Source organism: Archocentrus centrarchus, chromosome 19 (assembly GCF_007364275.1).
Source record: "Archocentrus centrarchus isolate MPI-CPG fArcCen1 chromosome 19, fArcCen1, whole genome shotgun sequence".
Lineage (NCBI taxonomy): Eukaryota > Metazoa > Chordata > Actinopteri > Cichliformes > Cichlidae > Archocentrus > Archocentrus centrarchus.
The window spans coordinates 2514156-2528693 of NC_044364.1; the positions used below are offsets into that span (position 1 = coordinate 2514156).

The window sequence follows — 14538 nt, forward strand, 5'->3', positions numbered from 1 at the left end:
TTATCCTGTTATGCACCACTGAGAATTAAAATTTGTTCCGCCCCTGTTCTCCTTGCTGTGTTTATACCATGCCACAGGTAGGCAGCACATTTTTATTACACAGCATTTTTGCATTTATCAACAGGTCTGCATCACTGCAGATGCTGCACCAATTTATCCACCAATCTCCTACCCTTCACTCACGTGTCAACAAGACCCCAAATTGCATCACCACCTTCCGAGGGGTTTGCATGACAGTGATTCCAGGAGCTATGCTTTTCAGGGTGATTTGCCCCTGGTAGGGTATCTGAAAGCAAACTGGTCTTGGGTAAGGGGCCAGACTAAGTGTGACACATAAGGACCACATCACATTACCTCACCTGGGACACGACCACTGGGGCCAGGACCTAGGACGGTGCAGAAGCCTTAGAGTCTGATCCCCAGCTGCCCAATCCAGTTCTAGGCTCATGGAACGTCACTACTCAGCTTCATGATACAGCAAAAACAAGGAGACTGAATGCATTATGTAAATGCTTTATTAACAGGGTAAAGTCTTAGTTCAGTAATAATTGGAACTAATACCAGATTAGACTACACATTAATGCCAATATCTTATGAAGTAATAACGCACGTTTCAACTGGATAATAAAAGTAAAGCAAATTAAATAAGTTTATTCTGACAGTATGTTATCAACATTCACATATCGGCACTGATAAAGAAAAAAAACATTCACACAAAATTAAAAAATACAGGTACAGTTTAATAATAGCTATTCTAAATATGAAAAGCTGAGGCGTCAGACATTTTAAGTGCAACAGGTAAATCATTACAGTACAGAGACCCCCACGAGCCTTTTTAAAATAATAACAGGCTCTGGTTTGGCATTGCTAACACATATTCTCTCATTTCACTTGGATCACTCTAAAAGACACGAGCGCTGACCTCAAACGCACCACAGCTGTTCAGTAACTGTTCGGATCCATCCTCCACAGTGTGTGTGTGTGTGTGTGTGTGTGTGTGTTTTCTTTAAACACACTTACAGGGTCCCTCGGGCGTCAGCTGTGCCTGTGTGTCCTCCGGGACGCTGAAGAGTTGCGTATAAAATATTTAACTGTAATAACATTCATTATAACAAAGATTTACATACAGGAGGTTACCAAGAAAAAAAAGGCATAGGTATTGTATATTGTGAAAAAGGTGCAATATGTTGCAGGTTAGCTTTATAGTTTGGTAAGACTGCTAGGTGTTAGAAAAAGCCCTGGTTTGAAGCCTTATATTGGTTACACATCAGCTATTTAGTGAGTCTGTGTAGCTAATAAAGAAAAGCGAGTTCCTCACAAACCTTCATTCAGTGTTCTCCCCAACAACCAAACATGCTTATGCTGTATATTTACTGTGTTCAGTATGAGAGGTCATAATATTCACTGTGTTCTGTATGAGAGGTCATAATATTCACTGTGTTCTGTATGAGAGGTCATAATGCCCAGGAAATAATGAAAACAACCGTCTGCAGACTTGTCTCTAAGACAGCAGCTTTGTAGCATTTACTGGGCCTATCACAGATATACCGGCGTTTTCTTTCATTTCTAATTAGCAGAAAAATGGGATCATCAAACTGTTTGTCCAGAAGAGATGGGCTCTGAAAATACTCTCAGCACTGTCTGCAGACAGGGTGGCCAGGTCTCTGATCTTCCTGTGTAACTTTTTAAGCATCAGCTAGTTTTGATTTGATTTTCGTTGGGAGTGACCAACGGGGACAGGACCAGAGATGCTTAGGTTTGAGGGAAAGCTCAGGTTTTGTGGTATGAGAGAAAGTAAGGGAGGTGGTTTGGACAGATAGAGAGGAGAGATAGTGGATCTAGGATGTTTAATATGGAGCTGCCAGGCAGGAAAAGAGGAAGACCGAAGAGAAGGTTCACGGATGTAGTGAAGGAGGACGTACAGAGGGTTCGTGTGACAGGAGAGGATACTGGGATACGGTGAGATGGAGGCAGATGATCCGCTGTGGCTGAAGAGAAGAAGACCAAACTGTGAACGTGCTTAATGTCTGCTCCAGGCCTTTTAACATGATGACTGACTCACTTCTGGAGCCGACCTCAAATGTCCATTCAGAGCATTAGAATCTTTGACCCTTGAGGAACTTGGTTTTATCACATACTAGAAACCCTGTCTGCAGCACTGCCTAACAGCTGAGACGACTTCACGGTAAGCTGTTGTGTTCAAATCAAACCTTAAACAAGACCTGGTTGCATATATGCTAAACAGATCCCCAGTGTGCAAACTGTGGATATTTGCAACTTGATAGCTTAGATTATATAAATGCATTTTCATGGTTACCAGTTATGTTAGTGTCAGCTTGACAAATGCCAGTTTTGTGAAATGTACTGCATGAGAGTTAATAAAAAATATTCTTAACATCGCCCGTCCCTGACCACCGTCATGTTACTCAATCTCAGCAGGTAACCCTGTTAGTGAGGTATCAGCCAGCCGTAGGTTTTGAGCACAGTCAGTACTGTAGAGGATTATTTACTCCCTAGAAATGTTATTAGCCCCCAAAATCCAGTATCCATCAGGCTCTCTGTATTATATTCATTCATAATATTTCTGCTCCTGGTCAAGAAATAACCTGGCAGGTAACCCCACAAAAGCACAACGTGGTTGTTGTCAGCAGAGCCAGGCTAGGTTTCATGATAAAAGGGTGGTAGATAGTATGAGCTGTAGCTCCATATTAACCACATAAACATGCTATTTGTATGGATTTTTTTAATCGAACGCTTTCCAAAAATCTCAAACTATTCCTCAAAAGCTGAGGCATCGCAAACCAAAGTACGGTCACACACATGAAGGTGGAACCTCATCCAGACTAAAATGTTTCAGCAGAATTAACGTAAGCAGTGATATTAGTAAAAGTAGCACCTCGAGGTCATCTTTGACAGGCTGCACTGCGGCGTGTGAGGTGAGGAAATCAATCTTTGTCTTATTTATACTGACACAAATGCTAGTTTTGTTCTTTATATTCAAAGTAACACATACAGTTCGTGTTAATAACAGATTTTGCTTGTACTCGTGTCTCTCCTCAGATACGCAATTATCTTAGTTTTTGCGTAACGTTAGCTTTCAGTGCACTCGCGAGGCTCACGAGCTGCACCACTTAGGTACCCTTTAGTGTTTTAGGTACAGTTAGTAAGGCAGTGAAGCCAGGACAGATTTTGGAATGGGTGGCTGAACTGAAATTATTCACATTTTTATGCTTGAAGCTCTGCAACGTTTTCAAATTGATGCAAATCAGATTATTTGTTTTCTGGAAGGTTTCAGCTCTGGATCACAGGAGTCTGATTCGACCTCAGCCAACCTGAACTGTACTTGAATTTAGCCGTTTTAAAGTAGCACCCTCTATAGGAAATAGCAATGATGTCATCCTCTCTAGAGCCAGTCGCTGCAAATTTAGTGTTTACTAGATTTACCAGATTTACCAGGTTTGCTAGATTTGGCAGCTTTGGTAGCTTTGATGTCCATCTTAGTCTTCTGGATACGAGAGAAGATCTCCTTAAAAAGCGCTTTGTACTCTGGAGTGTTCTGCCCCAGCCGCTTATCCACTGCCTCCACCTGTTTGCTGATGCTCTCAATGGCTTCGGGGGTGGAGGGTGATTGGGTGGGGGTAGGGGGAGGTGCCACGATGGGGCCCATGGCACAGTCTTTCATAGACGGGTCTCTGGAGACAGGCCGGGAAGTCTGGACGCCGGCGTGACACAGGCTCTCTTCGTGTCGTCGGCACTTGCCTAACAGCTCCTCATACTTCTCCAGTAAGGCGTGGTACTGCTCATCCACCTCTCTGAGGATGGACATCCCTCTTTTCCTCACGCTGTTGGCGTGAAGAGCGTAGCTGCCTCTCCTTCGGCCGGACGCGTCCCGGGCCACGATGGCATTGAGCGCCGTGTCGCTGCAGCTTTTCCTCACAGGACTGGAATCAGGTAATGCCTCACCTCCAACACCTCCTCCACCTGCAGTCTCCTCCCTGACGCCCCCTCCGGTCTCCCCGACCTCCACTTCCAAGAAGGTGTCAGTTTCCGGGGTGATACTGAGGACAGTCTGGGTGAGAGCCACGCCGTCGTCCTCACCGCTCAGCAGGAAAGTCCGAGCACGACGCAGCTGCTGCAGCTCCTGCAGCTCCACCTCCAGCTCCCGAACCCTCGCCTGGCAGCTCTCAGCATCCTGCGAGCACAAACGATCAGGTTTATTTTAAAGTAAATTTGACAGAAGCAGCAACCTTCGGCTGAAGTGGCTGAAAAAAAGAAGCCGTGCCTAAAGCTGCAGTTCCTGTAATGGCCTCCTGAGGCTGGCTCAAAAAGCGAGTCACACTTCATCGTTAAATATATATATACGTTATGTGAGTTAAACGTGCTCGGTGTATCATTTTGCGCCCTACCTGCACCCGTGTCTGCAGCCGGGAGAACTCCGCTATCAGGAGGTTGCACTCCCTCTCCACCCCTTCCCTACGACCCCTCTCAGCCCGGACAGCAGCTCGCAGAGCCGACACCGCCTCCCTCAGGTGCTGGTTCTCTTCTTCAAACGGTTGACGCTTGGCTTCCACGGTAAAACTTTCAGCCCTGCCCACCACAAACTCATCCTCATACCTGACAAAATAACAGATGAGAAAAAATGAGGGTTTTTCACTGTCTCAGTGTGGCTTTAAAGAAGCTGTTTCCTCTTCTTTTCATACTGTGGAAGACATAACAAGTACCTGGGGGCCGTACAAAGCTCCCTCAGGCATGGGAATGAGTGGATGGTCTTGCGTCGCTCTCTCTTCTCCCTCCTGACCCGGAGCTGCTCCATGGAGCGAAGCTGCTCCACCTGCCCTGACAGAGACTCCACCTGGTTCTGCAAAGTCTCGATAGTCCCTGTTAACCTGGAGCATAAAAAAGGACAAAGCTTTATGAATGAACAAAAGAAGGTAAGGAAAATTAAAAAAGGAAAACTCCCAGTCCCGTCACCTCTCAATCTTTTGCTGCGAGGCCTTGCTGTCCATCACCAGTGTGTGGTTGGTGTGTTCCAGCTCTCTGGCAGTCCCGTCCAGCTGCTCGTACACTTTGGCGTGCTGCTCGTTCATGTCCCGAAGAACCTCCAGCTGCTTCGACAAGTACTGGGAAACAAACACGTGCATATATTAGTGCAACTGAAACGCACAACTTCAGATAAGGTGGCAACAATGTTACAAATCTTTAAAGTCAAAAGGGGGATAAAAAAAAAAAAAGCTGAAAATCATGTGACATCATAAAAGCCTAAATGGACACCACTGTAATTTCTCTTAATATCATCAAATCAATCATTAATCAGTAAATTATCAATTAACACATTTGTCTTATTGTGGATGAACTGAGCATCCACACCAAGGTCCAGTATAAGATAAATTATTTAGATTATTTTCAATTATCAATCACATATAGCTACTTCAGTAGAGTCCAGGGTCCTCTTTAAGACGACCCTTTAAAGCAGTTAGGGTGCCTTCCTGCTGAACACACTGCTGGCTCTACAGAGAGGAGTGTGACAGCAGAAGGCTGAGGAAAATGGAGAGGGAGAAATATGATCTGGCTTCCATTTGGAAATGAAGGCTTGTTGATGAGCTGTTAGGACATCCTGATAATAAGGAATTACAATGGTCAAATAACAAATTCATAAACCAGTTTTCAGCATCACTCTGAGACCGGGTGCTCCTGATGCAGCTGTTATAGTTTAGATGAAAGAAGGCAGTCTTACCATGAAACTGCCTAAGGGAACATGTATAACGTGAACGTGTCAGTCCTAGTACAGAACCCTGTGGAACTCCATAACACCTTTTTATGGATTGCAGAAGCGTTGTCGTTACCATGAGCAAACCGGAATCTGTGACATGTCGCACTTTCTGTGACAATGCTGTTGAGTGCCTTGTGATGGCAATGTTATGACTTGCTGCTATATTGATCAATTTAACATTTGCATCGCTCTGAGGTCCACACCTCAATCTCTTGCACTTGCTCTTCATTAGTGATGTACATCTGCTGCAGGGAGTCCTCCAGCTCTTTGTTCCTCTCCAACAGAGTCTTCCCCAGCTCTGCCGCCAAGTGCAGATCTAGAAAAGAGAGGCAGATTACAGCAGAGCGCAGGAGGAGAGAGCCAGAAAATTAGGAACAGATGAAGACCTGAGGTATAAATATTAACAATGATAAAAGTAAAATAATCTCACAGAGGAAGACCTAATGCAGCTGCACAATTTAGATTACTTCTGTCACGTTTAATAGAGCACACTGCTCTATTTTAAGCACAGTTATAACTGGTCTGCAATGATCCATCACATCACCTTAGTCTGCACCAGACAATTCAATTATAGAGGGACGAGAGAGAGAGGCAGTGCTCCTCCCTGCAGCATGTCCCCCTGCGAGCCTGCTGCTCTCCACTGACTGAATATGAAGGTCACAGATTGGACCCAAGATTATTTGGAGTGACGTCTCCTCAGAAATTAGGAATAGAGATTTCACTCAGAGAGACAAAAGGCAGATAAATTTACTGCGACTGCGCCGCACTTTAGTGTTTAATTTATACGTCCCGGCTGCTACCATACCTCTAAAGTAAGATGAGTCACATCATACACTCAAACTGTGCTCTGACTCAGCGGTACTGAAGGCCTACATTACTGACTCTGAGTCAGCGAAATGTGGTTTGCGACCTCCCAGAAAGCGAGGGACTAAACAGCCAATGAAGTCGCCTCATGCAGTCCTGGTTCTGGCTTAAGTAATGAATAGTGAACCACTGGATCAATGCCAGGCTGCAAGAACGTCAAAGCAACCGATGGCCTGCATCACTGCAACGTTTTCCTATTGTTGCAAGCACACAAGCAGGAGTGCACGGAGAAATCCTTCACTTAACCATCAGCTCAGAAATATACTGATGAGGTCTTATTTGTGTGATGGGTTAAAAAGAATTTATATGATCATTTCCTTGTCATACCTGTTGTAAATGTATTGATTTGCTGTTTCTTTTAATAATTTGTTTTGCTAAATAATTCTACGTTGGACACTGTATAAACGATCAGTCTGAATGGATCAAATGTGAGAGGGATTGCTTAAAGTTGCTCAAAGTGACAAACCCTTCTCTCTGTGTGCCCATTAGTTTATTGTTTTGGTTCACTGTCTGATTTCCAAGGTATTTGTCCGAGAAGATTGTCCACGATTTTCCCTTTTTGACATAATTATGACACAGTAAGCATAAATGTTACCCTGGTTTGTGCTCCTCTTATAAATAAAAAGAAAACTGAATTTTCAGAAGTTGTCTTGGTGAAGTGAAATAAAGTCCAAAGTAAAACCAGTCAATCCAAAAGTTTTTGTCTAACTTCAGATCTCAGAGTCTATTTGGCTGCCAGGAGGAGAGTGAACACTACACAGCCTAAAGCCTCAGTTTCAAGACAATAACAGAGGAAGAGGAGGAGGAGGAGAGAAGAAGAGGAGGAGGAAAACGAAGTGAGAACAGAAGTGGAATCAATAAAACTCACTGCACAAGCAAACATCTTTACAAGTCGATACCCGTCATGGACAACTGCTTGCTCCGAGCAGACCGGACACAGACCCACACAGGATGATGTGACTGACGCCGGACCTCCGACACAATTGCATCATGTGTGAAGAAGCTCTCCAGACAATACATGCAGCCAGCCACGAGTGTGCTTATGCTTTGGGGAAAAAAATGATAATCTATAACTAAGAATGTGTGAATGCATCTGCAGCCAAATCCATGCAGTCACTACAGTACGTAGTGATGTCTTCCACAGCCTGTTTTTTTGGTAGGTGCATATCACCCATGAGACTCGCTGGAATGTGGAAAACAAGACTTCTCTGGTTCCTCTTTTCCCGTGTTGCAGACTAACCTTGTAAAAGAAAAGGTCCTAGAAACATTCAGCAGACACGAATGAATCATTTAGTGCTTCTCTGTAATACAGACTGCCTTAATACACACTGCAGTAGTCAAAGTACCAATTTATAGAAAGATGTCCTGGGACATTTGCTCTTAACTCCTGAGTGATGTAAACACTTAGGATGTGACAGGAGTGCTTAAAGAGCTCATCAGCTGGTCGAGCCACATATTTGTTTCTTGGTCATCAGCCCGCAGAGGCTCAGGCTAACGCACAATAAGCTCAAACAAAGAAGCATCCCAACTACATGTCTGCATCCTGCCTTTTTCATTTCTCTCTGTTAAGACTTGAAATCTGAGACGCAACAACATCATAGCTAGTTTGTGCAGTCCCACCCCCAGTTTAACATCTACCACGTCCACACAAATAGAGAGTTTCATTCCCACGTGACCAAAGGGAGCAGTTTGTTTTCAATAAATGTTAGTTTTTTTGTTTTTTTTTGTTCACACTGTACTTTTTGTTCTTTATTTAATTTACTGGCCCAATATATACTGTTCATGAAGAATTTCACTGAAGTATGAAGGATGTTTATCTCCCTAACTGGAAAAGCATTTATCCAATCTCTGTCAAGGCGATCCCACACGGCTTCAGTAATGTTGAGGTCCAGCCTCTGGGGAGGCCGATCCATTGGGAGTGTGTTTGGAAACAGGCAAATGCTAGAATTAGACAATCAGTTTAGTATCTTTGACCAATTCCCATTAAAATCTACTGAAAGGAAAAATATCCTAATTTACCCACATTTGTTTTGCACGAAGCCCCCACAGCTCTCTGGTCAGAGTGACCCTAATGAACACCGACTTCCCAGAGATTCCTGCATGACAACAAGGTAATACAATGAGAGTGCTGTCCCTCTCCGAAGGACTCGATGCACCTTGAAATGTCACATGACTGAAGTCGAACTCAGGCAGTCAGCACTATGAAGCCCAGCACAGAGAAAGAGAGCTCCGACATCCTCTCTGCTCCACCAAACACTGAGCTCTCCGCACAGAGATACTGCTCATTTTTCTGACTCTCATGCGGTTCCTCTAATTTGCCCCATCTTTCTTCTAATTTCACTCTTTTCTTCATCATCAGCTCCCAAAATAAAGACCTAGTTTTACCTTCGGGTTCCCCGATGTGTGACGCTTTGCGCACAGGGAAGAAGTTAGCTTATCAATCTGTGACATCATCGTGGCAAGTATGTGCATGTTTGTGTGTGCATGGGTGCTTCTAGTCAGGTGGAATCACAGCATCAGCACCGCTGAGCCTTTGTCAAGGGAAATGCAGCTTACCATTATGGTTAGCAGACCAGAGAGCAGGTGATTGAGAGATTAGGGGAGAAAGGAAATGAATAAGTGGAGGAGAGAACATGTGCCTGCAGGAGCTGCAGATATAGTCCTAAAAACATATAATTATACAACTCATTGTGCAGAATAGGTTTCAAACTGGCTCACGGCTGTCTGTGCAGATGTTTAATTCATCAATAAATCGACCGTGTGACTTCATTCAAAATGCAGTCGCCTGAGTCACTGACAGTCAATGCTTCCTTGAACTGGAGCATAAAAAGCTGCCTTCATTCAGATGTAAACTGCTTGATACCAACTCCATCCTGTAGAACATCAGCTGCAATTTCTAAACACTGAAATACATTTAAAAGGCTTATAAAGGTTTGCTGTATGTTCAGTTGATTGGCCTACCCTTTTAATCTCTTTTAAAGATGACCTATGATGCTTTTCTAATTGCTTTGTCATATATACAGTGTTACAATAAGGAATGCTCATGTTCAACCAAAGTTTCAAATAATGAGGTCAGTATATGTACAAGTAATCTCTGTTAGCCAGAAATTCAGGCTTCCGACTGCTCTCAACACTTGGGTTGCACCACTGTTTTCTGCTCTTGGCACTGTATGATGTCAGTAAGAGTGGGTATCCCTAATATGGTCATCTGAGCCATCCAACTTCATGTTTATGAGGGGCAGCCAATCGGGAGAAAGTTGGACAAAGTTAAACAGCAACAATAATTTGAGGGACTTCACCAAGTCCTGATGGTTACAACATACATTATTCCAAATTATAAACCACAAAGAACATTTGGCCATGTATTATGAAATTGTGTAATTTTTTACAAAAATGTAGAGAAAAAACATCTATCACTGTGGAGCTGGAGCGGAATACGTTTTGCAATTCTGACCTAAAAGACACGAAAGGCTTTGTTTCTCACCCATCAAGCTGCATTACAACGTCACTGTGGTGCACACAGATATCGGCCACACAACAGTATCGGCTGATATCGGCCCTAGTGATGAATAAAAGCTACAATGAGGGCTTTTCCTCAGGTCGAAATGTTTAAAAAATAATTAAACAGGCTCATATATTTTAGAATGGGGATCCTTTAGTTCCCCTGGCACAAAACCTTTAATAAAGAAATAAAAAAATAAGTGCACATCAACTTATCGACCCAGAATTTCACCATCGGTGCATCTCTAAAAATATGCGTTTTAGTTACAGTAAGAAATATTAAGGCTTCCTAAAGTAGTTCCTGTCTACTGTAGGGTGCATCACACTGATGCTGACTAGTTCCAGCAATGAAAGGCCCTGCTTGGCATGCTTTCAACGCATTGTTGTCAAAGAAGCGCTGCCCGCTCCTCCTTCGGTGTTTTTAGTGATTGCATTTAAAAAGCGAGCAAACGGCTCCAAATGACGTCTCTGCCGTGTCTCACCATAACAGAGAGTCTTTGTTCGGAGGAGGCCGGCTGAGCGGCCGGTGCCAGAAGCTGACAGAAATGCGGGATGCTGCGGGCAGGGAGGATGGTGACTTGTCTTACCCTGCTCCAGGTCCTGCTGGTCGTACCACGGCTCTTCCTCCTCGGTTACGAATTCCTCCATTCTCCCTGAGCTCAGCATGGGTTACCCCTCCGGCTCCGTCTGGATAACAGACCTCCTGCAGGAAGGATCCTCCAGAAGGCAGCGGTCGCTCCTTGAAGCTGCGCACGGGCTCCTCGGCGGTGTGTTGTGGCTCTACGTGTTTCCTCCTGCCTTCCTCTCCTCTGCGCTTCCTCGGTCACTCCCACTTCCCCCACTCATCCCCCCACCACCGCCCCACAGCGGCTCATCCCGGTGCTCCGACCAGCCGCCTCTGGAGCCTGCGCCGCTTCAGGAGCCTACAGACGTGGCAGGCAGCGAATAACCGCACTTCCTCTCCCGCCGCTCTCACGATGCCTTCACGTGCTGCTCGTAAGATGCAATTGTCTCCGCTCGGCTAGCTTCTGTTCAAGTGCGCCCTCTAGATTGATGGCAAAAGAGACCTCAAGACATCACATCTATAATTTAGGCTCATTAACTAAGACAGCTACACATGGGTGACAAGTTAAAGGAAAAACTTGTACCCTAGACCTATACAGGGAGTTGGGGTGGGGGTGCCAACTTGTTTCTTTAGAGGAAAGAATCACTCCAAATCTCTAAATTTGTCTTAAATGATCACATTTTTTGTAAAGAAGCTTATTAGGCCCGGGTATGAGCTAACATGATTTGACACTGGTACTAATAAAATGCAAGAGGTTCATGTAAAACTGTCTGAAATGTTGTGTCTGATTTTAAAAAGAAAATACCCTCACCTAACTTCATCTCACCCTGTTCAACTACGGTGCGTGTTCTTTGCACCACTAGAGGGCGAGCTGGTGCTTCATGTTTGCCATGACAACATCCTAAATCCTAAAATGATGTAAATGCGCCCTCAGATGAACAACACCGCCTGACATATCACAACAAAAGCTAAGCCAAAATGCAGACGCAGTTGTGAAAAACTGAGCGCACTCTTACTGCTGCCATAGGAATTAAAAGGGGACGTAGCACCCAGGTTGCAGATGTTTGGCCATAATGCACAGCGACATGTTTGGAGAAAACCAAACACAGCAGATCAGCATAAACACCTCACACCAGCTGTTAGGGGTGATGATTTGGGCTTGTTTTGCAGCCACAGGACCTCAGCACCTCACAGTCGTTGAGCTGACCATGAGCTGCTCTGGATACCAAAGTATTCTTGAGTTAAATGTGAGGCCATCTTTGTGACAGCTAAAGCTTGGGCGAAATTGCAGCAGGACAATGATGACAAGCACAACGTTTGTATAACACAGTGATATCTATAACTCTGATGTGACACTGAAGCTCCAGATGGAGGCCAGACTCAGTCTGGAGATCCAGTCAGAGGAGCCGTTTTTACTCTTTCTGACACTGTGACAGCCTGCTGTCAGCTGATGATTTCTCTGAGGACTGTGGTTGAGTAACTCAGCTGGGCAGGCAGTTCTCATGCATACAGAAATACTTGCCTTATCTATACCAGCTGCTGTGGCAGAGACTAAAATGGGATATTTCCTGGGTACCCATGGGTTAGATTTGACCTGCAGCCACTTTGGTGATTATTGTTCTATGACAATATGTAAAATGAGACTTTACAGGGTTGTCATCATCCTCCACAGCTTAGCCACTTTACTGCACACGTGTATGAAAAGTTGCCAAACTCTTGCTTCGTGCAACAGCTTTGATTCAAAACAGACTTCTGCTCAGAACTCAGAGCAGCTTTGTGTTGGATGAAAGCAGAGGGGAAATAACCAGTTCTGTGATTCAAACAGATGTTTTGTGTGCTGAAAGCAACGTGCTCTTTACTCCCAACTTAGCACAAAAAGTAAGGAATTGTTTTTTTTTTTTGTAGTTGATTATTTCTTTGTTGTGGCAATGCTTCTGGGGAATAAATCTTACACTGCTGGAAAGTCAGTTTATTTGTGCCACATTTGTAAGAAAATAGCATTTTGTGGGTTCATATGAGGTTGCATCCGGCTTATTCACGGATAAATAATGTTTTACACTAAACTCACAGTATACATGTGCGCACTCTGGTTCCACAGTTCTAGATCAGCAAGAATTAAGTGCTTGAATTTTAGTGGTTTCAATGTTTTTTTCCCAGTTGGTTTCCCATTCTTTCCCAAGTAGCTGCATCGCATGAATCTCCAAAGCACTAAAAACTCCAACCCTGCTGGAGGAAGCCAGGGAAATATGTCTTCAATCTGTCTTTCCTGTGAAGAACATTCAGTACAAACTGTTCCTGATGTCACAGCCTGGCTCTAGACTTAGAAAAAACATATACTAAAAGAACATGTGCTCATCAGTATGACAGGACTGTAAAGTATGCATGGTGAATGGTAGAGTATGAGGAAGGCGAGATAAACCCAAAATCCCGCTGTGGCTGATCCAGTCAGTCTGGGTCACCCTCCAGTTAGCTGCAGCAGAACGAAGCACAGCACCAAACAAACACCTAGTGCCTAACCGTTACCAAATGTAGGTTTCATTACTGCAGCAAACAGAAAACCAGGTGACCACAGAGAGTTTGATATTTGAACAGTGCATTGTTGGAAATTGAGGACAAGCCTAGTACAGTTCTGTGAATTATCTTACAGACCGGCAAAAAGAGTGATGTTAGAATAAGTAAATGCATGCATGAATGCGTTTTTGTATGACCACCCTCAGCGATTACACCAGGCGTCGATGAAGAAGTTTTACTTTCCAGTGTTGTCCGGATTGAACTAATAAACCTGAAGATTCGACGATCAGGATAACAAGCTACGCGTTCCAGTGTAGTAAAACTTGTGCCTGTGAATGTTGGATTTAGTGGAAACAGGAGCTGACCCCTGAGGGACTAAACATATAATACCAGCACCATGTTTAGGTGTGACGCAGAAAACAAGCACTGAGCCAGCAGGTCTCATTACAAGCCTCTGAATGTAAATGTTAATTTTTAGCCCTTAATCACTGATTGCATTAAGGCTGTTTCAACACTGTTACTGTGAAGTGGTGCAGAAATCCTGAATTAATCCTTCATGAATCGACTATTGTGAATCAAATCAATCAAAAAATAATAATTTTGTTTAATTTGTTCAGGAAAAAAAATACAAATACTTGCTTAATAAAATGTTCCAGCTCATCAAATGTTAAAGAGCTGCTATTCTTCAATCATCCTGTCTTTTAAGTTTGGAAAAACTTTATAATTTATAATACAGGATACTTTTGAAGCTCAAAATATACTGATTTGTTACAGTGCAAATTTATAATCTATAAAATGTATTGATTCCTGTGCATTTGTGTAAACCAGGTTTAACATAAAGCTTTGTCAACACAAAGCTCCCTAAAGTTCTGAAATGAGACTGATTCAGTCAGAGGCCTCTGTTCACAACATACTGCCCAGGAGTCAATGCAAATCAGCCTATTGTTGCACTCTGATCTATCTACCCCTAAACCACTGAGCTATTCCATCAATATCAATGACATCCCTACAATAAACCTTCCACAGTATTTATAATGGAGATGATAAGTTAATTTGCACCAAAGAGTCCTTTGACTGAATAATGAGTAACTCTCAGCTACATGAAAGAATATCATGTAGCTGAGAAATACATAAAGAAATAAAGTTTAGATGTCACATTTATAATTCAACCAATGCAGGATTTCAAGCTGTTCTAACCTATTTACAGTAACAATGAAAGAGACAGAGAAAAGAATTATTCCCCAACTGGTGCATTTTTATCGCCTTTCAGCTCATTGTTTTGGTTTTTATGGCCTACAAATGTACTGTTTAGCCCCACTCATACAGC

General features: G+C 43.5%; 1 protein-coding gene across 1 annotated transcript; it reads right to left on the bottom strand.

Moving 5' to 3' along the window:
* Nucleotides 1-528: 528 nt before the first annotated feature.
* On the bottom strand, nucleotides 529-10944 carry LOC115797753 (cerebellar degeneration-related protein 2-like). Its single transcript, XM_030754244.1, has 6 exons — nucleotides 10723-10944; nucleotides 5974-6086; nucleotides 4972-5120; nucleotides 4722-4886; nucleotides 4407-4614; nucleotides 529-4192 (listed from the first exon to the last, which is right to left on the bottom strand). Exons 1-6 carry the CDS (start codon nucleotides 10799-10801, stop codon nucleotides 3425-3427), a joined length of 1482 nt encoding a protein of 493 aa, XP_030610104.1. The 5' UTR covers nucleotides 10802-10944; the 3' UTR covers nucleotides 529-3424.
* Between the last annotated feature and the right edge of the window lie 3594 nt (nucleotides 10945-14538).

Coding starts and splice junctions, on each gene's coding strand:
- LOC115797753 (XM_030754244.1), bottom strand. CDS start 10,801: ATGCTGAGCTCAGGGAGAATGGAGGAATTCGTAACCGAGGAGGAAGAG. Junction 5,121..5,973: donor AGCAAGTGCAAGAGATTGAG/GTGTGGACCTCA, acceptor TTTGTTTCCCAG/TACTTGTCGAAGCAGCTGGA. Junction 4,887..4,971: donor TCGCAGCAAAAGATTGAGAG/GTGACGGGACTG, acceptor TTTATGCTCCAG/GTTAACAGGGACTATCGAGA.